The 20,740-nt window shown below is 37.8% G+C and overlaps 1 protein-coding gene and 20 non-coding genes across 21 annotated transcripts; 1 reads left to right on the plus strand and 20 right to left on the minus strand.

The window, feature by feature from the left end:
• The first annotated feature begins 713 nt into the window (after nt 1-713).
• LOC114537314 (lactadherin-like) lies at nt 714-2,710 on the plus strand. Its single transcript, XM_028558455.1, has 3 exons — nt 714-741; nt 1,225-1,547; nt 2,579-2,710. Exons 1-3 carry the CDS (start codon nt 714-716, stop codon nt 2,708-2,710), a joined length of 483 nt encoding a protein of 160 aa, XP_028414256.1.
• A 5,892-nt stretch (nt 2,711-8,602) lies between these two features.
• On the minus strand, nt 8,603-8,675 carry Trnai-aau. The gene has a single exon. It is a non-coding gene; the product is annotated as a tRNA-Ile (tRNA).
• Nucleotides 8,676-9,544: 869 nt separating this feature from the next.
• Nucleotides 9,545-9,617, minus strand: Trnav-aac. The gene has a single exon. It is a non-coding gene; the product is annotated as a tRNA-Val (tRNA).
• Nucleotides 9,618-9,782: 165 nt separating this feature from the next.
• Nucleotides 9,783-9,855, minus strand: Trnav-cac. Its single transcript has one exon. It is a non-coding gene; the product is annotated as a tRNA-Val (tRNA).
• Nucleotides 9,856-10,489: 634 nt separating this feature from the next.
• Trnav-aac lies at nt 10,490-10,562 on the minus strand. Its single transcript has one exon. It is a non-coding gene; the product is annotated as a tRNA-Val (tRNA).
• Nucleotides 10,563-10,726: 164 nt separating this feature from the next.
• Nucleotides 10,727-10,799, minus strand: Trnav-cac. The gene has a single exon. It is a non-coding gene; the product is annotated as a tRNA-Val (tRNA).
• Nucleotides 10,800-11,434: 635 nt separating this feature from the next.
• On the minus strand, nt 11,435-11,507 carry Trnav-aac. The gene has a single exon. It is a non-coding gene; the product is annotated as a tRNA-Val (tRNA).
• Nucleotides 11,508-11,671: 164 nt separating this feature from the next.
• On the minus strand, nt 11,672-11,744 carry Trnav-cac. The gene has a single exon. It is a non-coding gene; the product is annotated as a tRNA-Val (tRNA).
• Nucleotides 11,745-12,791: 1,047 nt separating this feature from the next.
• Trnav-aac lies at nt 12,792-12,864 on the minus strand. Its single transcript has one exon. It is a non-coding gene; the product is annotated as a tRNA-Val (tRNA).
• An 873-nt stretch (nt 12,865-13,737) lies between these two features.
• Nucleotides 13,738-13,810, minus strand: Trnav-aac. Its single transcript has one exon. It is a non-coding gene; the product is annotated as a tRNA-Val (tRNA).
• Nucleotides 13,811-13,975: 165 nt separating this feature from the next.
• Nucleotides 13,976-14,048, minus strand: Trnav-cac. The gene has a single exon. It is a non-coding gene; the product is annotated as a tRNA-Val (tRNA).
• Nucleotides 14,049-14,681: 633 nt separating this feature from the next.
• Nucleotides 14,682-14,754, minus strand: Trnav-aac. Its single transcript has one exon. It is a non-coding gene; the product is annotated as a tRNA-Val (tRNA).
• Nucleotides 14,755-14,918: 164 nt separating this feature from the next.
• On the minus strand, nt 14,919-14,991 carry Trnav-cac. The gene has a single exon. It is a non-coding gene; the product is annotated as a tRNA-Val (tRNA).
• Nucleotides 14,992-15,294: 303 nt separating this feature from the next.
• Nucleotides 15,295-15,367, minus strand: Trnav-cac. Its single transcript has one exon. It is a non-coding gene; the product is annotated as a tRNA-Val (tRNA).
• Nucleotides 15,368-16,002: 635 nt separating this feature from the next.
• On the minus strand, nt 16,003-16,075 carry Trnav-aac. The gene has a single exon. It is a non-coding gene; the product is annotated as a tRNA-Val (tRNA).
• An 869-nt stretch (nt 16,076-16,944) lies between these two features.
• Nucleotides 16,945-17,016, minus strand: Trnav-aac. The gene has a single exon. It is a non-coding gene; the product is annotated as a tRNA-Val (tRNA).
• A 161-nt stretch (nt 17,017-17,177) lies between these two features.
• Nucleotides 17,178-17,250, minus strand: Trnav-cac. The gene has a single exon. It is a non-coding gene; the product is annotated as a tRNA-Val (tRNA).
• A 1,036-nt stretch (nt 17,251-18,286) lies between these two features.
• Trnav-aac lies at nt 18,287-18,359 on the minus strand. Its single transcript has one exon. It is a non-coding gene; the product is annotated as a tRNA-Val (tRNA).
• Nucleotides 18,360-19,224: 865 nt separating this feature from the next.
• Nucleotides 19,225-19,297, minus strand: Trnav-aac. Its single transcript has one exon. It is a non-coding gene; the product is annotated as a tRNA-Val (tRNA).
• Nucleotides 19,298-19,461: 164 nt separating this feature from the next.
• On the minus strand, nt 19,462-19,534 carry Trnav-cac. Its single transcript has one exon. It is a non-coding gene; the product is annotated as a tRNA-Val (tRNA).
• Nucleotides 19,535-20,158: 624 nt separating this feature from the next.
• Trnav-aac lies at nt 20,159-20,231 on the minus strand. Its single transcript has one exon. It is a non-coding gene; the product is annotated as a tRNA-Val (tRNA).
• Nucleotides 20,232-20,740: the final 509 nt, after the last annotated feature.

Raw genomic sequence — 20,740 nt, forward strand, 5'->3', positions numbered from 1 at the left:
ATCCACTTTTGACTATTGAAATATTTCAACTGTCAATTTCTTGCTTGTGGACATGCAGCTATTAAACCAAATGCTTTGGAGTTTAAAAGGAAGCTTTTGTTTGAACATAACTAACAAAACATATTTTTTAAAAAACAAAACTTTTAACACAAGTGCATTTCAACTGAACAAAAATCTTTTTAAATATTGTTCAGATGCATAGATGAGTCCTTTAAAATTGTTATGCTGAAATGTTTGAAACAATTTTGGACTCTAAGTTAATGTTTTACAGGCTACCCACATCTACGCATTGTGTTCCTATTTTTATAAAATATACTGAAAAGACAAATAACAAGGTTTTCTGGACTAGCAATAGACGTTCTTGAAGAGCGCATGCTAATCTGTTATTGTGGGACATCTGCTGATGTACCTTGTTGATCTGATAATGCACCATTTGAATCTTTATCATGACCTGGACACGGTCAGCATCTCGCGAGAATTAGCAGTCAACACCGTTACTTACGTATAAGATCGCAAGCGAACAGCAAGTTCATGACTTCCCAGGGTGGGGGTCGTTATCGTTGCAAGACTATTGGGCACTTCTTTTGACGTCATTCAAATCTACAAACTGCTGCTCGCTGTAATCATAAGAAACTTATTAATTTAGCCGTATGCGCACATCAGTAGGAACAACGTTTCCTTTTAAATGATTATAGTTGCGCTTTGCAAAAAAAATGGTTACAACTTTGAACGGTACGGAAGGTAAACAAAAGTCTATATGTCAGGACCCCATGATGTTTCTGCTTATGTGCATCTCGCTTTACGTAATACAAAGAAATTTAACTCAACAAAATTCTTATTTCTACGAAAATATATCATATCAAATTCTATAAAGTTAGGACAATGGATTGCACTTGTTTGGCTCGTACTGGAAGGTATATAGGCCGGACTATAATTATTTCCACAGGTCGCAGGAAATAGATTTTTGTTGTAAATGTTTAGCACTAAACTAAGCAGTTGTACAAAGCTCATTTGGCCCAAACAGTGATTATATTAGCTATTAATTTCTTTGAAAGTTGAAACTTGTCATGTTACTCATGTATATCTAGCGCTTGTGCAATTATGACTTTTATATTTAGGAGGTGAATCTTGTATATTTAGGAGGTGAATAAGCATGTTTTTAAATTTAGATTTATCTTGTTTCGTCCAATAGGCACAGGTTTAAATTTTTAAAATACTCTCTAGTGAATGCAATTCTTTGCAAAGCTGGTGAAAAGACACTTGGCGTAGAAGATAAGAATAAAGTTGAAGATTCTCAATTGAATTCTTCGAGTTTTTGGAAAAGTCACTTATCAGCGCGTGGACGATTGTACAACAAAGGGGGATGGAGAGCAGATGTAGACGACAAAAACCAGTGGATACAGGTTGATCTTGCCAAGAAGGAAGTTGTCTCAGGGATTGCCACTCAGGGAGGAGATTTTATTGCTTGTTGGGTGAAGACTTACTCTGTGAAGCATAGTTTGAATGGAACAACATTCGAATCATACAAAAATGAGGGTGATGATAAGGTGAGAATTATTGCACTATACGTGTTTATAAATTATCACAAACGAGTTCGGTGACCCCCAATTTTTTTTATGAAAAGGTGGGAATTATTGCACGACAGGCTGTATAAAAAATATTGTTAATAAAGTCTGGGGCCTGTTAATCTAAGGGTACCGGTGGCTCGATAGAGTTTCTCGAAATTTTTTAATCCACTGACATTTAAACAGGAATCAAGCGTCTAAATATTTCGCTAGAAGATTAAAAGTTAATGCACTTTGCAGGAAACATATCGAAACCGGAAATCTATTCAAAACTTGTGCCTGGCGTTCTCGTTTTCTTTTCTTCCTTGGTGAAACACGGTTACTATCGTCAGTTTCCGATCGACTAAGCCTGTTTTCGATGCTATCGTACGTTAATTTCCTCTTAATTTTCATTGCTTCTACCGCCCTTACGTTTTTTTAAAATTTATTTTCACTGATGAATTTTCCTGTCCTATTTTTAAATATACTTTTCTCGCAGAGCGGCGTTGTAATGCTTTCGGGGGTTTCCGGGCTTTTTAAATCTGCCATGTTTGTTTTGCTTGGCATTTAAATTTCCCGCGAGCGGGTTACAGACGCGCGTCCAATTTCTCGCGAGGCTATTAATGTTTCCACGCGCAAGAGCGCAGCTAAATATACTGTATCGAGCCACCTTAACATTTTACAAAAAACAAAAAATGGCGAAATTTTTCTGTCGAAAGAAATTTTTCGCTCAATTTTCTTTTCAATTGTGAGAAATCGACCGTGACGGATTCTCTTGACCGGTCACAATTGAAAAGAAAATCGAGCGAAAAATTTGTTCATTCAAAAAGTATCGCCTAGTGAAAGACCGGCTTTAGGTTCAAAACAAAATTCCTCGTTGTTTTCGTATACTGCACAGCTTTATGTAAAAGTATGTCTGTTGTTTGTTTGTCACAGAATGTACAGTACTATCATAGGAAGCCTGCATGATCAAGCGCTTTTATTATTTTCTAAACGGATTTGGGTAGGGTTTTATGATTTTCAACTTTGTCTAGATATTTGATGGGAATAGTTACAAAGAAACCAATGTCCTGTCTCCACCAATCACTGCTCGTTATATTCGTATACATCCAGTGTCTTGGTCTAAGCACATATGCATGCGAATTGAGCTTTATGGTTGTTACTGAGGTATGTACTAACCTTATATACTTCATATGAAATATTATGATTAAACCTGAGGGGACAAACGAAGCAAAGGTTGTTACATGCCAGAGAATATATTTGACCGCGTGAAATATGTATTTTCAGCAGAAAATGTCTACACGATTTCATGGCTTTAATTGCGTTTTTTACCACTGGTGCGTCATCGCGTCTGTAACATTACATCCTACCGTTTGTTTACGATTTATTTTGAAAAAATTGAATGTGTATTCTACAAACGTCAGATGTCAGACATGAAATGATTTATATACCACCCCATTTGTTGTCTTTATTAATTGGCCCTGCAGCGCTACAACAACCTGAGGTTAACACCAAGTCTGTGTCTTGTTTCTGTTTAAAATTATGTAATTTACGGGCTTATGTGGGATATGCCAATTGCGGCGCCGGAACCACAGGAATAGCGAGGGTCAAGCGCTTTCAGAGACAAGCGAGGACGCCCCGCGGCCCTCATACTTTTACATCATACTTTTACCATTTCATCCCGCAATCAAATATGAAGTAATGTTAAAATTGTCGTAATGATGATGTCATTTAAAACACGTCGTCTTGTGGATCTGTAAGTCATGTGTACCTACCAATACGATCAGGCTTCGTCTGCGCGTAATTGCTTTGGTAAAAAGACTACGCTCTTTTCTAAAATTCTGTCTCTGCAACCCCAGACTTCTCCAGGTGCCAAAACTCGCAACTGTTGACAGTTGGTAAACGTAAATACATTCAATGCTTTACATTAATTTTAGCTTTTAGAAACATGGCCAGAAATTGCGGACATGGAATATGCAGATTGCCGTAGCAAATTTGCATATCTGTTCAAATATTATTCGTTTGCAGAACTAAAAATTATATTGCGCATTCTTAAATTTCGCAAAATTAAGGAAAACCATTGCATCTTTGCAATTTGCCCTGGTTGTTTCTTGTAATTCGTGTCATATTAAAGATCCTGAGGTAATATTTTGCTGGTAAAGGTTTATGTCGGCTCTGCCTTTTTTATTTTATTTGTACGCTATTACGGTTTTCGTTTTATATGGTATTCAACGTGATAATTGACCAAAACTTTGTTTTGAAAATGCAGGACGAATACTGATAAAACATTTTGAAATACTGTCTCAAAATATTAAGATTAACTTTCTCTGCAACGAGCAATTAAGGCAAATTATAATCGACCACCTAAAGCTGTATTTATAGCGTTTAGTACTGTGCACATTACAGTTTACTATAAGCTCACGAAGCTTTATTTTGACACCATATGCAAATTTAGGCGGAAGTAGAATGTTAATTATGTCCGAATTTTCTGGCCATGACTTTCAAAAACTTATATATACGTTTTCTCATAGTTATAGAAACAGAATATCGAAGTTAAAATGCATTCCTCATATTTTATTGCAGCTCTGGGCTTGGTGAATCTTACGAAGCAGTTGAATAATTATATGATTAGTAGATGATCAGTGAATGACCAGTTTGTAACGTTAATAAAAGATAAGTATAAGTTAGTCATTAGCAATGCAGTGGCATCAAATACAATAACTATAATTATTACAGTCAGATATATATACGAGCATGCCTAGAAGTAGTGTAGTATGATTGTATCTCAATTATCACTTAATAGTCTGTATAATCTAACATGCACTGGTAATAAATTGTAATTAAATCAACAATTATACGAAAAAGATGGCGGTGTGTGCATTTCAAGCAGAAAATATAGTTGGGAAAAAAAAAATTCAGTATATACGAATGAGCATCCGCCATTTTGAGAATTGTTGACTGCACGAGTCATGCACTTGTAATTTTTGTTAGGTTTTTGAATATATCTATTGCTGGAACAACATTATAAATTTCACAGCATCTTGTATTTTGTTTTTTCTTCTGATCTTTCGGATTGAAACAGGAAAAAGAAATCTGTAGAAACGGCTCCACAAGAGCAATGAATAAATATCAAATGCATTGAATTTTACTACATCAGTCTCGGAAGGGAAGGAAAATTGTGCATGCATTCTTCAAACACCAAAGACAGAGAAAGTTAGTAAATTTTATGTACCACTGCACAAATTAAAATCTAATAAGCACTTTTAACTTCATAACAGGAATGAAAGTCGAACATCCATTCATAAAGTCTTAATTAGTCTTTAGAAGAGCAGAAATTGCTGTATCAAAACTTTCCTTTTTCCTCTTGCTATTTGTTGAAGTTACGCCACACCGTACCTTGAGTGGCAAAGTTCTCCTTTGTTGAAGTGGTGGGGATTTGGAGTCCATTAGATGCTGATTTGCAATATCTCTGGGATGTCATGGAAGGTGGATGTCTCCCTTGCATGAGAGTTGTGCATGTACATACTGCTATTTGAAATAATTTGTTCAAAGATCTTTATTACTAACAAATTTGTAGAAAATCTCCCGAGTTCTCATTACGTTTACTGAAGATGTCAAGTATTTTCTATTTCTCAGTGCTATGAATATCCAGGATATTTGGAAAGATTTGTGCAGGATTTTACAGCAAGCGCTGTTAGATAACAATTAGTTTAGACTGTAGTTCGAAAACTAGATTATACCGGATACCAATATCACAGCATTCTCCGTTAGTTTCATCATGCATGTTTCAAAGACAGATGAACTGGTGGGCCGAAGTTATTTGGAAGCCAAAAAAAACCCTCTCCTTGGAGCAATTAATGGGAAGTGAATATAGCCTGTGTTATCCTTGTGTTGTATATAATATAGTCGTTTTGTCAATGGTCACAAGATTATGCTCTCGTGACACGTTATGTTGTTTAAAAGTTTTACAATGAGTATAGTTGGCAGGTTACTCTAGCATTTTATAATGCTGTAACTCATTACCTGGGCTTGTGGCCAGTTGTACGAAAGCTAATTATATAATAGAACTATCCAGCTGATAGTGATTTTTCAACCGTTGTAAAAATACTTGAAAACCAATAAAATTTTTGTTTTGAACTAACAATTATTAAAGAGAATCCCTAATTTAAAGGATATTAAAGTTTCAACAAAGAACCGAACAGCGGTGAAATCTGCTGTGCGATAACATTTGACCACAAACGATTATCCCGTGTTCAAAATAGGAAAACTAGAAGCAAAGTGTTTCCGCCCAGGATTGAACTGGGGACTTGCGCGTGTTAGCACGCTGGTCCAACTTAGCTAAGTTTCTCCCACTCGTGCAGGCTCATATTGTCAGCGGACAACTTACATAAAATTGAGAGCAAGGCGTAAAACGAAAAGCTTTTAATTTTTTATGCGAAGACCGCTGAAAAACTGAGCCCTCTTTACCGGGAGAAAATTTGCCGAATATGACCAACGTGTAGGCGCACGTGATAACCGCTACACTACGGAAACGGCCTCGTCCCCATTCGCTTCAATGATGTAAAACTGGTATACACATAAAATAAGCCAAAACTTAAGAAGACCCTGTGGACCAGGCAGCTACGGAAACACGCAAAGAACAGTCAGCAGAACAAGAATGGAAAAATTGTGTCTTTAAAGAGAGGAAAAAAGCGAAATTTTTCAGCCCAGGTTTGAACTGGGGACCTTGCACGTGTGAAGCGCATGTGATAACCACTACACTGCAAAAACTTTCCCGTGGTTGAAAAAGAATATTTCCCTTCTGAATTTTAATTGGCAAAATATCGAATTCTGGAAATTTTAGTAAAAGTAACTATAGGACACTCTACGTTGCGGAAATTAAGATCAAAAATTGTTTTCTACGAGCCATAATGGTTACAGGTTTGAAAAAAATATATGGAAGAAACATAGCGCACATAGCTGTTTCTGTACATGGTCAAACCGTTTACCTTGCGCCTCTAAAGAGCTCTCGCATTCCAAGGTCTAATTAAGAAATATCGCACTTCCAAGCAACACGCTGGTCCAACTTAGCTAAGTTTCTCCCACTCGTGCAGGCTCATATTGTCAGCGGACAACTTACATAAAATTGAGAGCAAGGCGTAAAAACAGCTGGGAAATTTGTTGTCGCTGTGCAAAAAATCGCTGGCACATAGCCGCATGTTTATTCGAATTCGAATTTTGAACGAAATTTACAAAGCGAAAGTTTTATGGAGATCTGAACTTTTTTCGGCAATGATCAAAAAGTTTAAAGTATGGAAGCTCCTTATTTAGCTCACGGACATTGCTTCTGCTGTTAGAAATGGACTTTTTAACGGTGGATTTTGAATAAATGTTGCCGACCAAGATTCCTTGGCTTCGACGAGCGGTTGTATTTTTCAAACTGCTGTGTTTATTTGTGAATGGCATGGAAACTCTCTTGTTTAAGCTGTCTAAATTTACATATTATGTAAATTGTAATGATATAAATTCTATTATATAATTTTCAAATGGCTTGGACTGAATATGGGCGAGTGATAAGTACATTCAAATGCGGCAAAGTAGACCGATGGCTTGAACACAATATTGGCGCGCGTGAGTTTGAGCAAAGTCTCTCGCCCCAACGTTGACTTCTAAAACGAGAAAAAGTACGTAATATGTTTCTTACAACATTTAGTCTTACTTCTCGTTGATATTTCCCCGGATAATTCCGCATTTTTACGGGAACATATGCCTAAGCAGCTGTGAAGTTTGTAAACCTGAGTCACGGGTATTTATTGAGCAAGCCGGATAGCTCGAAATCTCAAGGAAATCTCCAAACTTTTTGCACTAAATTTGGCATCCACATTGTTTGTTGTTTGAGATGAACAGGATTTTGTTGATGTGAAAATTGCCCTTACCAATGAAATCGTGGATTGTACTTGATATATTGAGTATTTGTGTGCTTTTACCGGTTGACGTGTTCAGCTAAAAAATCATGAAACTATTTGAATAACTGCGAACATCTTTTGCTATATTCCTTGGCACCAATTTAATAATTGTTGTACAGAAAAGTCAGCCCCGTTACGTTCTCTCGAGGAAGAAATATTCTAAAAGTATGTCCTTGAATTTTTCCGTCCCATTCTGTATTTACGCGTGGTCCCTACTCGACCAGATTAAAAGAAAATTAGCCGAAATCTCCATAATTCTAATTGCACTATTGAATTCCCTGGAGGTTTAGAAAGAAAAATTTCATAATCGTTTTTAACTATAAATTGCCCCCATAAGTGTAATTTCGCTTATAATCTTTGTGTCTGTACATCGTCGTCAAGCGAAGACCAAAACAACTCTCCAAAAATGTGCTTTGCGGAAGACTACTTCTTGCAGCATTTAATTTTTTTGCCAGCATTTGCAACACACGGCACAAAATTTATCCCTTTTTATTCCTTTTTATTTTTGATGGCACTAAAAACAAGCAAAATACCAAAAGAAAGTTTGGCTACATTGTTTTTGTTTATATATTTAAAGGTCCCGCCGTGTAGTGCGCGAAATATATTCGTGGGGTACACGCAAGCCGAACTAGCGCATGCGCAACAAATTTCCCAGCTGTTAGGCGTAAAACGAAAAGCTTTTAATTTTTTATGCGAAGACCGCTGAAAAACTGAGCCCTCTTTACCGGGAGAAAATTTGCCGAATATGACCAACGTGCAAACAAATTTGTATATGTTTTTGGAACACCCGATGTTTCGCTATTTTTTGAATTCTTTATCTTATTTATATGGCAAGAAAAAAGAAGCACAGCGCACATGTGGTTTGTTTCCGCTAAGTTCCGAATTGGGTTCTCTGGCGTGTAAGATGCACGTGATCACCGCTACACTACATGAATTGCGTAGCATGTTTGAAGTGTTCAAAGGAAGGAGCTGGTGTAATCCGGTATATTTATGAATTGTTTATTTAAGGAAAACTATTTTCATAAGCCATCTTTAAGTTTGAAATCTGCTGTGCGATAACATTTGACCACAAACGATTATCCAGTGTTAAAAATAGGAAAAGTAAAAGCAAAGTGTTTCCGCCCAGGATTGAACTCGGGACCTTGCACATATTAGGCGCACGTGATAACCGCTACATTACCGAAACTGCCTCGTCCCCAGTCGCTTCAATGACGTAAAACTGATATATACATCAAAAAGGTAAAACTTAAAAAGAGCCTGTGGACGAGGCAGCTACGGAAACACGCAAAGAACAGTCAGCGAAAAAGAAAGGCAAAATTGTGTCTTTAAAAGAGGTGAAGAAAGCGAAATGTTTCCGCCCAGGTTTGAACTGGGACCTTGCACGTGTAAAGCGCATGTGAGAACCACTACACTAAAAAAAACTTTCCCGTGGTTATAAAAGAATATTTCCCCTGTGATTTTTAATTGGCAAAATATCGAATTCTAGAAATTTTAGTAAAATAACTATAGAACTCTCTACGTTGCGGAAATTAAGATCAAAAATTGTTTTTTACGAGCCATAACGGTTACAGGTTTAAATTAAATATATGAAAGAAACACAGGGCACATAGCTGTTTCTGTACATTGTCAAACCGTTTACCTTGCGCCTCCAAAAAGCTCTCGCATTCCAAGGTCTAATTAAGAAATATCGCACTTCCAAGCAAACAAATTTGTATATGTTATTGGAACACCCGATGTTTCGCTAATTTTTAAATTCTTTATCTTTTTTATATGGCAGGAATAAAAAAGCACAGTACACATGTGGTTTGTTTCCGCTAAGTTCCGAATTGGGTTCTTTGGCGTGTAAGATGCACGTGATCACCGCTACACTACATGTATTGCGTAGCATGTTTGAAGTGTTCAAAGGAAGGAACTGGTGTAATCCGGTATATTATGAATGTTTTATTAAGGAAAACTATTTTCATAAGCCATCTTCAAGTTTGAAATCTGCTGTGCCAATAAACATTTGACCACAAACGATTATCCAGTTTTAAAAATAGGAAAGTAGAAGCAAAGTTTTTCCGCCCAGGATTGAACTGGGGACCTTGCGCGTGTTAGGCGCACGTGATAACCGCTACACTACGGAAACTGCCCCGTCCCCATTTGCTTCAATGATGTAAAACTGGTATATACATAAAATAAGCCAATACTTAAGAAGAGCCTGTGGACGAGGCAGCTACGGAAACACGCAAAGAACAGTCAGCAGAACAAGAATGGCAAAATTGTGTCTTTAAAAGAGGGAAAGAAGGCGAAATGTTTCCGCCCAGGTTTGAACTGGGGACCTTGCACGTGTGAAGCGCATGTGATAACCACTACACTACGAAAACTTTCCCGTGGTTGAAAGAGATTATTTCTCTTCTGAATTTTAATTGGCAAAATATCGAATTCTGGAAATTTTAGTAAAATAACTATAGAACTCTCTACGTTGCAGAAATTAAGATCAAAAATTGTTTTCTACAAGCCATAACGGTTAAAGGTTTAAATAAAATGTATGAAAGAAACACAGCGCACATAGCTGTTTCTGTACATGGTCAAACCGTTTACCTTGCGCCTCTAAAGAGCTCTCGCATTCCAAGGTCTAATTAAGAAATATCGCACTTCTAAGCAAAAAAAATTGTATATGTCATTGGAACACCCGATGTTTCGCCAATTTTCGAATTCTTTATCTTATTTATATGGCAGGAAGAAAGAAGCACAGCGCACATGTGGTTATTTTCCGCTAAGTTCTAAATTGGTTTCTCTGGCGTGTAAGGTGCATGTGATTACCGCTACACTACATGATTTGCGTAGCATCTTTGAAGTGTTCAAAGGACGGAGCTGGTGTGATCCGGTATATTTATGAATTGTTTATTTAAGGAAAACAATTTTCATAAGCCATCTTCAAGTTTGAAATCTGCTGTGCGATAACATTTGACCACAAACGATTATCCAGTGTTCAAAATAGGAAAAGTAGAAGCAAAGTGTTTCCGACCAGGATTGAACTGGGGACCTTGCGCGTGTTAGGCGCACGTGATAACCGCTACGCTACGGAAACTGCCTCGTCCCCATTCGCTTCAATGATGTAAAACTGGTATATACATAAAAAAGCCAAAACTTAAGAACAGCCTGTGGACGAGGCAGCTATGGAAACACGCAAAGAACAGTCAGCAGAACAAGAATGGCAAAATTGCGTCTTTAAAAGAGGGAAAGAAGGCGAAATGTTTCCGCCCAGGTTTGATCTGGGGACCTTGCACGTGTGAAGCGCATGTGATAACCACTACACTACGAAAACTTTCCCGCGGTTGAAAAAGAATATTTCCCCTCTGATTTTTAATTGGCAAAATATCGAATTCTAGAAATTTTAGTAAAATAACTATAGAATTCTGTACGTTACGGAAATTAAGATCAAAAATTGTTTTCTACGAACCATAACGGTTACAGGCTTAAATAAAATGTATGAAAGAAACACAGCCCACATAGCTGTTTCTGTACATTGTCAAACCGTTTACCTTGCGCCTCTAAAGAGCTCTCGCATTCCAAGGTCTAATTAAGAAATATCGCACTTCTAAGCAAAAAAATTTGTATATGTCATTGGAACACCCGATCTTTCGCCCATTTTCGAATTCTTTATCTCATTTATATGGCAGGAAGAAAGAAGCACAGCGCACATGTGGTTTGTTTCCGCTAAGTTCTGAATTGGGTTCTCTGGCGTGTAAGGTGCATGTGATTACCGCTACACTACATGAATTGCGAGCATCTTTGAAGTGTTCAAAGGACGGAGCTGGTGTGATCCGGTATATTTATGAATTGTTTATTTAAGGAAAAATATTTTCATAAGCCATCTTAACGTTTGAAAGCTACTGTGCGATAAAATTTGACTACAAACGATTATCCAGTATTCAAAATAGGAAAAGTAGAAGCAAATTGTGTTTCCGCCCAGGATTGAACTGGGGACCTTGCGCGTGTTAGGCGCACGTGATAACCGCTACACTACGGAAACTGCCTCGTCCCCATTTGCTTCAATGATGTAAAATTGGTATATAAAAAATTAGAACAAAACTTAAGAAGAGCCTGTGGACGAGGCAGCTACGGAAACACGCAAAGAACAGGCCTCAGAAAAAGAATGGAAAAATTGTGTCTTTAAAAGAGAGGAAGGAAGCGAAATGTTTCCGCCAAGGTTTGAACTGGGGACCTTGCACGTGTGAAGCGCATGTGATAACCACTACACTACGAAAACTTTCCCTTTGTTAAAAAAGAACATTTCCCTTGGAATTTTAAGTGGCAAAATATCGAATGCTGGAAATTTTAGTAAAATAGCTATAGAATTCTCTACGTTGCGGAAATTAAGATCAAAAATTGTTTTTCACAAGCTATAACGGTTACAGGTTTAAAAAAAATATATGGAAGAAACATAGCGTACATAGCTTTTTCTGTACATGGTCAAACCGTTTACCTTGCGCCTCTAAAGAGCTCTCGCATTCCAAGGTCTAATTAAGAAATATCGCACTTCCAAGCAAACAAATTTGTATATGTTATTGGAACACCCGATTTTTAAAAGAGGGGAAGAAAGCGAAATGTTTCCGCCCGGGTTTGAATTGGGAACCTTCCACGTGTGAAGCGCATGTGATAACCACTACACTACGAAAACTTTCCCGTGGTTGAAAAAGAATATTTCCCCTCTGATTTTTAAATTGCAAAATATCGAATTCTAGAAATTTTAGTAAAACAACTATAGAACTCTTTACGTTGCGGAAATTAAGATCAAAAATTGTTTTGTACGAGCCAGAACGGTTACAGGCTTAGATAAAATGTATGAAAGAAACACAGCGCACATAGCTGTTTCTGTACATGGTCAAACCGTTTACCTTGCGCCTCTAAAGAGCTCTCGCATTCCAAGGTCTTATTAAGAAATATCTTACTTCTAAGCAAAAAAATTTGTATATGTCATTGGAACTCCCGATGTTTCACCAATTTTCGAATTCTTTATCTTATTTATATGGCAGGAAGAAAGAAGCACAGCGCACATGTGGTTATTTTCCGTTAAGTTCTAAATTGGTTTCTCTGGCGTGTAAAGACAATGTGATTACCGCTACACTACATGAATTGCGTAGCATCTTTGAAGTGTTCAAAGGACGGAGCTGGTGTGATCTGGTATATCTATGAATTGTTTATTTAAGGAAAACTATTTTCATAAGCCATCTTCACGTTTGAAATCTGCTGAGTGTTAAAATTTGACCACAAACGATTATCCAGTATTAAAAATAGGAAAAGTAGAAGCAAATTGTGTTTCCGCCCAGGATTGAACTGGGGACCTTGCGCGTGTTAGGCGAACGTGATAACCGCTAAACTACGGAAACTGCCTCGTCCCCATTCGCTTCAATGATTTAAAACTGGTATATACATAAAATAGGCCAAAACTTAAGACGAGCCTGTGGACGAGGCAGCTACGGAAACATGCAAAGAACAGTCAGCAGAACAACAATGGCAAAATTGTGTTTTTAAAAGAGGGAAAGAAAGCGAAAGGTTTCCGCCCTGGTTTGAATTGGGAACCTTGCACGTGTGAAGTGCATGTGATAACCACTACACTACGAAAACTTTCCCGTGGATGAAAAAGAATATTTCCCCTCAGATTTTTAATTGGCAAAATATCGAATTCTGGAAATTTTAGTAAAATAACTTTAGAACTCTCTACGTTGCGGAAATTAAGATCAAAAATTGTTTTTTACTAGCCATAACGGTTACAGGTTAAAATTGGAAGATATGGAAGAAACATAGCGTACATAGCTTTTTCTGTACATAGTCAAACCGTTTACCTTGCGCCTCCAAAAAGCTCTCGCATTCCAAGGTCTAATTAAGAAATATCGCACTTCCAAGCAAACAAATTTGTATATGTTATTGGAACACCCGATGTTTCGCTAATTTTTAAATTCTTTATCTTTTTTATATGGCAGGAATAAAAAAGCACAGTACACATGTGGTTTGTTTCCGCTAAGTTCCGAATTGGGTTCTTTGGCGTGTAAGATGCACGTGATCACCGCTACACTACATGTATTGCGTAGCATGTTTGAAGTGTTCAAAGGAAGGAACTGGTGTAATCCGGTATATTTATGAATGTTTTATTTAAGGAAAACTATTTTCATAAGCCATCTTCAAGTTTGAAATCTGCTGTGCAATAACATTTGACCACAAACGATTATCCAGTTTTAAAAATAGGAAAAGTAGAAGCAAAGTTTTTCCGCCCAAGATTGAACTGGGGACCTTGCGCGTGTTAGGCGCACGTGATAACCGCTACACTACGGAAACTGCCCCGTCCCCATTTGCTTCAATGATGTAAAACTGGTATATACATAAAATAAGCCAATACTTAAGAAGAGCCTGTGGACGAGGCAGCTACGGAAACACGCAAAGAACAGTCAGCAGAACAAGAATGGCAAAATTGTGTCTTTAAAAGAGGGAAAGAAGGCGAAATGTTTCCGCCCAGGTTTGAACTGGGGACCTTGCACGTGTGAAGCGCATGTGATAACCACTACACTACGAAAACTTTCCCGTGGTTGAAAGAGATTATTTCTCTTCTGAATTTTAATTGGCAAAATATCGAATTCTGGAAATTTTAGTAAAATAACTATAGAACTCTCTACGTTGCAGAAATTAAGATCAAAAATTGTTTTCTACAAGCCATAACGGTTAAAGGTTTAAATAAAATGTATGAAAGAAACACAGCGCACATAGCTGTTTCTGTACATGGTCAAACCGTTTACCTTGCGCCTCTAAAGAGCTCTCGCATTCCAAGGTCTAATTAAGAAATATCGCACTTCTAAGCAAAAAAAATTGTATATGTCATTGGAACACCCGATGTTTCGCCAATTTTCGAATTCTTTATCTTATTTATATTGCAGGAAGAAAGAAGCACAGCGCACATGTGGTTTGTTTCCGCTAAGTTCTAAATTGGTTTCTCTGGCGTGTAAGGTGCATGTGATTACCGCTACACTACATGATTTGCGTAGCATCTTTGAAGTGTTCAAAGGACGGAGCTGGTGTGATCCGGTATATTTATGAATTGTTTATTTAAGGAAAACATTTTCATAAGCCATCTTCAAGTTTGAAATCTGCTGTGCGATAACATTTGACCACAAACGATTATCCAGTGTTCAAAATAGGAAAAGTAGAAGCAAAGTGTTTCCGACCAGGATTGAACTGGGGACCTTGCGCGTGTTAGGCGCACGTGATAACCACTACACTACGGAAACTGCCTCGTCCCCATTCGCTTCAATGATGTAAAACTGGTATATACATAAAAAAGCCAAAACTTAAGAACAGCCTTTGGACGAGGCAGCTATGGAAACACGCAAAGAACAGTCAGCAGAACAAGAATGGCAAAATTGCGTCTTTAAAAGAGGGAAAGAAGGCGAAATGTTTCCGCCCAGGTTTGATCTGGGGACCTTGCACGTGTGAAGCGCATGTGATAACCACTACACTACGAAAACTTTCCCGCGGTTGAAAAAGAATATTTCCCCTCTGATTTTTAATTGGCAAAATATCGAATTCTAGAAATTTTAGTAAAATAACTATAGAATTCTGTACGTTGCGGAAATTAAGATCAAAAATTGGAAGATATGGAAGAAACATAGCGTACATAGCTTTTTCTGTACATGGTCAAACCGTTTACCTTGCGCCTCTAAAGAGCTCTCGCATTCCAAAGTCTAATTAAGAATTATCGCACTTCCAAGCAAACAAATTTGTATATGTTATTGGAACACCCGATTTTTAAAAGAGGGGAAAAAGCGAAATGTTTCCGCCCTGGTTTGAACTGGGGACCTTGCACGTGTGAAGTGCATGTGATAACCACTACACTACGAAAACTTTCCCGTGGTTGGAAGAGATTATTTCTCTTCTGAATTTTAATTGGCAAAATATCGAATTCTGGAAATTTTAGTAAAATAACTATAGAACTCTCTACGTTGCAGAAATTAAGATCAAAAATTGTTTTCTACAAACCATAACGGTTAAAGGTTTAAATAAAATGTATGAAAGAAACACAGCGCACATAGCTGTTTCTGTACATGGTCAAACAGTTTACCTTGCGCCTCTAAAGAGCTCTCGCATTCCAAGGTCTAATTAAGAAATATCGCACTTCTAAGAAAAAAAATTGTATATGTCATTGGAACACCCGATGTTTCGCCAATTTTCGAATTCTTTATCTTATTTATATGGCAGGAAGAAAGAAGCACAGCGCACATGTGGTTTGTTTCCGTTAAGTTCTGAATTGGGTTCTCTGGCGTGTAAGGTGCATGTGATTACCGCTACACTACATGAATTAGGTAGCATCTTTGAAGTGTTCAAAGGACGGAGCTGGTGTGATCTGGTATATCTATGAATTGTTTATTTAAGGAAAACTATTTTCATAAGCCATCTTCACGTTTGAAATCTGCTGAGTGTTAAAATTTGACCACAAACGATTATCCAGTGTTTAAAATAGGAAAAGTAGAAGCAAATTGTGTTTCCGCCCAGGATTGAACTGGGGACCTTGCGCGTGTTAGGCGAACGTGATAACCGCTAAACTACGGAAACTGCCTCGTCCCCATTCGCTTCAATGATTTAAAACTGGTATATACTTAAAATAGGCCAAAACTTAAGACGAGCCTGTGGACGAGGCAGCTACGGAAACATGCAAAGAACAGTCAGCAGAACAACAATGGCAAAATTGTGTTTTTAAAAGAGGGGAAAGCGAAATGTTTCCGCCCTGGTTTAAACTGGGAACCTTGCACGTGTGAAGGGCATGTGATAACCACTACACTACGAAAACTTTCCCGTGGATGAAAAAGAATATTTCCCCTGATTTTTAATTGGCAAAATATCGAACTCTAGAAATTTTAGTAAAGTAACTATAGAACTCTTTACGTTACGGAAATTAAGATCAAAAATTGTTTTCTACGAACCATAACGGTTACAGGCTTAAATAAAATGTATGAAAGAAACACAGCCCACATAGCTGTTTCTGTACATTGTCAAACCGTTTACCTTGCGCCTCTAAAGAGCTCTCGCATTCCAAGGTCTAATTAAGAAATATCGCACTTCTAAGCAAAAAAAATTTGTATATGTCATTGGAACACCCGATCTTTCGCCCATTTTCGAATTCTTTATCTCATTTATATGGCAGGAAGAAAGAAGCACAGCGCACATGTGGTTTGTTTCCGCTAAGTTCTGAATTGGGTTCTCTGGCGTGTAAGGTGCATGTGATTACCGCTACACTACATGAATTGCGAGCATCTTTGAAGTGTTCAAAGGACGGAGCTGGTGTGATCCGGTATATTTATGAATTGTTTATTTAAGGAAAAATATTTTCATAAGCCATCTTAACGTTTGAAAGCTACTGTGCGATAAAATTTGACTACAAACGATTATCCAGTATTCAAAATAGGAAAAGTAGAAGCAAATTGTGTTTCCGCCCAGGATTGAACTGGGGACCTTGCGCGTGTTAGGCGACGTGATAACCGCTACACTACGGAAACTGCCTCGTCCCCATTTGCTTCAATGATGTAAAATTGGTATATAAAAATTAGAACAAAACTTAAGAAGAGCCTGTGGACGAGGCAGCTACGGAAACACGCAAAGAACAGGCCCAGAAAAGAATGGAAAAATTGTGTCTTTAAAAGAGAGGAAGGAAGCGAAATGTTTCCGCCAAGGTTTGAACTGGGGACCTTGCACGTGTGAAGCGCATGTGATAACCACTACACTACGAAAACTTTCCCTTTGTTAAAAAAGAACATTTCCCTTGGAATTTTAAGTGGCAAAATATCGAATGCTGGAAATTTTAGTAAAATAGCTATAGAATCTCTACGTTGCGGAATTAAGATCAAAAATTGTTTTTCACAAGCTATAACGGTTACAGGTTTAAAAAAAATATGGAAGAAACATAGCGTACATAGCTTTTCTGTACATGGTCAAACCGTTTACCTTGCGCCTCTAAAGAGCTCTCGCATTCCAAGGTCTAATTAGAAATATCGCACTTCCAAGCAAACAAATTTGTATATGTTATGGAACACCCGATTTTTAAAAGAGGGGAAGAAAGCGAAATGTTTCCGCCCGGGTTGAATTGGGAACCTTCCACGTGTGAAGCGCATGTGATAACCACTACACTACGAAAACTTTCCCGTGGTTGAAAAAGAATATTTCCCCTCTGATTTTTAAATTGCAAAATCGAATTCTAGAAATTTTAGTAAAACAACTATAGAACTCTTTACGTTGCGGAATTAAGATCAAAAATTGTTTTGTACGAGCCAGAACGGTTACAGGCTTAGATAAAATGTATGAAAGAAACACAGCGCACATAGCTGTTTCTGTACATGGTCAAACCGTTTACCTTGCGCCTCTAAAGAGCTCTCGCATTCCAAGGTCTTATTAAGAAATATCTTACTTCTAAGCAAAAAAATTTGTATATGTCATTGGAACTCCCGATGTTTCACCAATTTTCGAATTCTTTATCTTATTTATATGGCAGGAAGAAAGAAGCACAGCGCACATGTGGTTATTTTCCGTTAAGTTCTAAATTGGTTTCTCTGGCGTGTAAAGACAATGTGATTACCGCTACACTACATGAATTGCGTAGCATCTTTGAAGTGTTCAAAGGACGGAGCTGGTGTGATCTGGTATATCTATGAATTGTTTATTTAAGGAAAACTATTTTCATAAGCCATCTTCACGTTTGAAATCTGCTGAGTGTTAAAATTTGACCACAAACGATTATCCAGTATTAAAAATAGGAAAAGTAGAAGCAAATTGTGTTTCCGCCCAGGATTGAACTGGGGACCTTGCGCGTGTTAGGCGAACGTGATAACCGCTAAACTACGGAAACTGCCTCGTCCCCATTCGCTTCAATGATTTAAAACTGGTATACATAAAATAGGCCAAAACTTAAGACGAGCCTGTGGACGAGGCAGCTACGGAAACATGCAAAGAACAGTCAGCAGAACAACAATGGCAAAATTGTGTTTTTAAAAGAGGGAAAGAAAGCGAAAGGTTTCCGCCCTGGTTTGAATTGGGAACCTTGCACGTGTGAAGTGCATGTGATAACCACTACACTACGAAAACTTTCCCGTGGATGAAAAAGAATATTTCCCCTCAGATTTTTAATTGGCAAAATATCGAATTCTGGAAATTTTAGTAAAATAACTTAGAACTCTACGTTGCGGAAATTAAGATCAAAAAGTTTTTACTAGCCATAACGGTTACAGGTTAAAATTGGAAGATATGGAAGAAACATAGCGTACATAGCTTTTTCTGTACATGGTCAAACCGTTTACCTTGCGCCTCCAAAAAGCTCTCGCATTCCAAGGTCTAATTAAGAAATATCGCACTTCCAAGCAAACAAATTTGTATATGTTATTGGAACACCCGATGTTTCGCTAATTTTTAAATTCTTTATCTTTTTTATATGGCAGGAATAAAAAAGCACAGTACACATGTGGTTTGTTTCCGCTAAGTTCCGAATTGGGTTCTTTGGCGTGTAAGATGCACGTGATCACCGCTACACTACATGTATTGCGTAGCATGTTTGAAGTGTTCAAAGGAAGGAACTGGTGTAATCCGGTATATTTATGAATGTTTTATTTAAGGAAAACTATTTTCATAAGCCATCTTCAAGTTTGAAATCTGCTGTGCAATAACATTTGACCACAAACGATTATCCAGTTTTAAAAATAGGAAAAGTAGAAGCAAAGTTTTTCCGCCCAGGATTGAACTGGGGACCTTGCGCGTGTTAGGCGCACGTGATAACCGCTACACTGCGGAAACTGCCCCGTCCCCATTTGCTTCAATGATGTAAAACTGGTATATACATAAAATAAGCCAATACTTAAGAAGAGCCTGTGGACGAGGCAGCTCCGGAAACACGCAAAGAACAGTCAGCAGAACAAGAATGGCAAATTGTGTCTTTAAAAGAGGGAAAGAAGGCGAAATGTTTCCGCCCAGGTTTGAACTGGGGACCTTGCACGTGTGAAGCGCATGTGATAACCACTACACTACGAAAACTTTCCCGTGGTTGAAAGAGATTATTTCTATTCTGAATTTTAATTGGCAAAATATCGAATTCTGGAAATTTTAGTAAAATAACTATAGAACTCTCTACGTTGCAGAAATTAAGATCAAAAATTGTTTTCTACAAGCCATAACGGTTAAAGGTTTAAATAAAATGTATGAAAGAAACACAGCGCACATAGCTGTTTCTGTACATGGTCAAACCGTTTACCTTGCGCCTCTAAAGAGCTCTCGCATTCCAAGGTCTAATTAAGAAATATCGCACTTCTAAGCAAAAAAAAGTATATGTCATTGGAACACCCGATGTTTCGCCAATTTTCGAATTCTTTATCTTATTTATATGGCAGGAAGAAAGAAGCACAGCGCACATGTGGTTTGTTTCCGCTAAGTTCTAAATTGGTTTCTCTGGCGTGTAAGGTGCATGTGATTACCGCTACACTACATGAATTGCGTAGCATCTTTGAAGTGTTCAAAGCACGGAGCTGGTGTGATCCGGTATATATGAATGTTTTATTTAAGGAAAACATTTTCATAAGCCATCTTCAAGTTTGAAATCTGCTGGCGTAATTTGACCACAAACGATTATCCAGTGTTAAAATAGGAAAAGTAGAAGCAAAGTGTTTCCGCCCAGGATTGAACTGGGGACCTTGCGCGTGTTAGGCGCACGTGATAACCGCTACACTACGGAAACTGCCTCGTCCCCATTCGCTTCAATGATTTAAAACTGGTATATACATAAAAAAGCCAAAACTTAAGAAGCCTGTGGACGAGGCAGCTATGGAAACATGCAAAGAACAGTCAGCAGAACAAAATGGCAAAATTGCGTCTTTAAAAGAGGGAAAGAAGCGAAAGTTTCCGCCCAGGTTTGATGGGACCTTGCACGTGTGAAGCGCATGTGATAACCACTACACTACGAAAACTTTCCCGTGGATGAAAAGATATTTCTCAGATTTTAATTGGCAAAATATCGAATTCTGGAAATTTTAGTAAAATAACTATAGAACTCTCTACGTTGCGAAATTAAGATCAAAAATTGTTTTTACAAGCCATAACGGTTAAGGTTTAAAAATGTATGAAAGAAACACAGCGCACATAGCTGTTTCTGTACATGTCAAACCGTTTACCTTGCGCCTCCAAAGAGCTCTCGCATTCCAAGGTCTAATTAAGAAATATCGCACTTCTAAGCAAAAAATTGTATAT

Source organism: Dendronephthya gigantea, unplaced genomic scaffold (assembly GCF_004324835.1).
Source record: "Dendronephthya gigantea isolate DGI-Jeju-01 unplaced genomic scaffold, DenGig_1.0 000156F, whole genome shotgun sequence".
NCBI lineage: Eukaryota > Metazoa > Cnidaria > Anthozoa > Malacalcyonacea > Nephtheidae > Dendronephthya > Dendronephthya gigantea.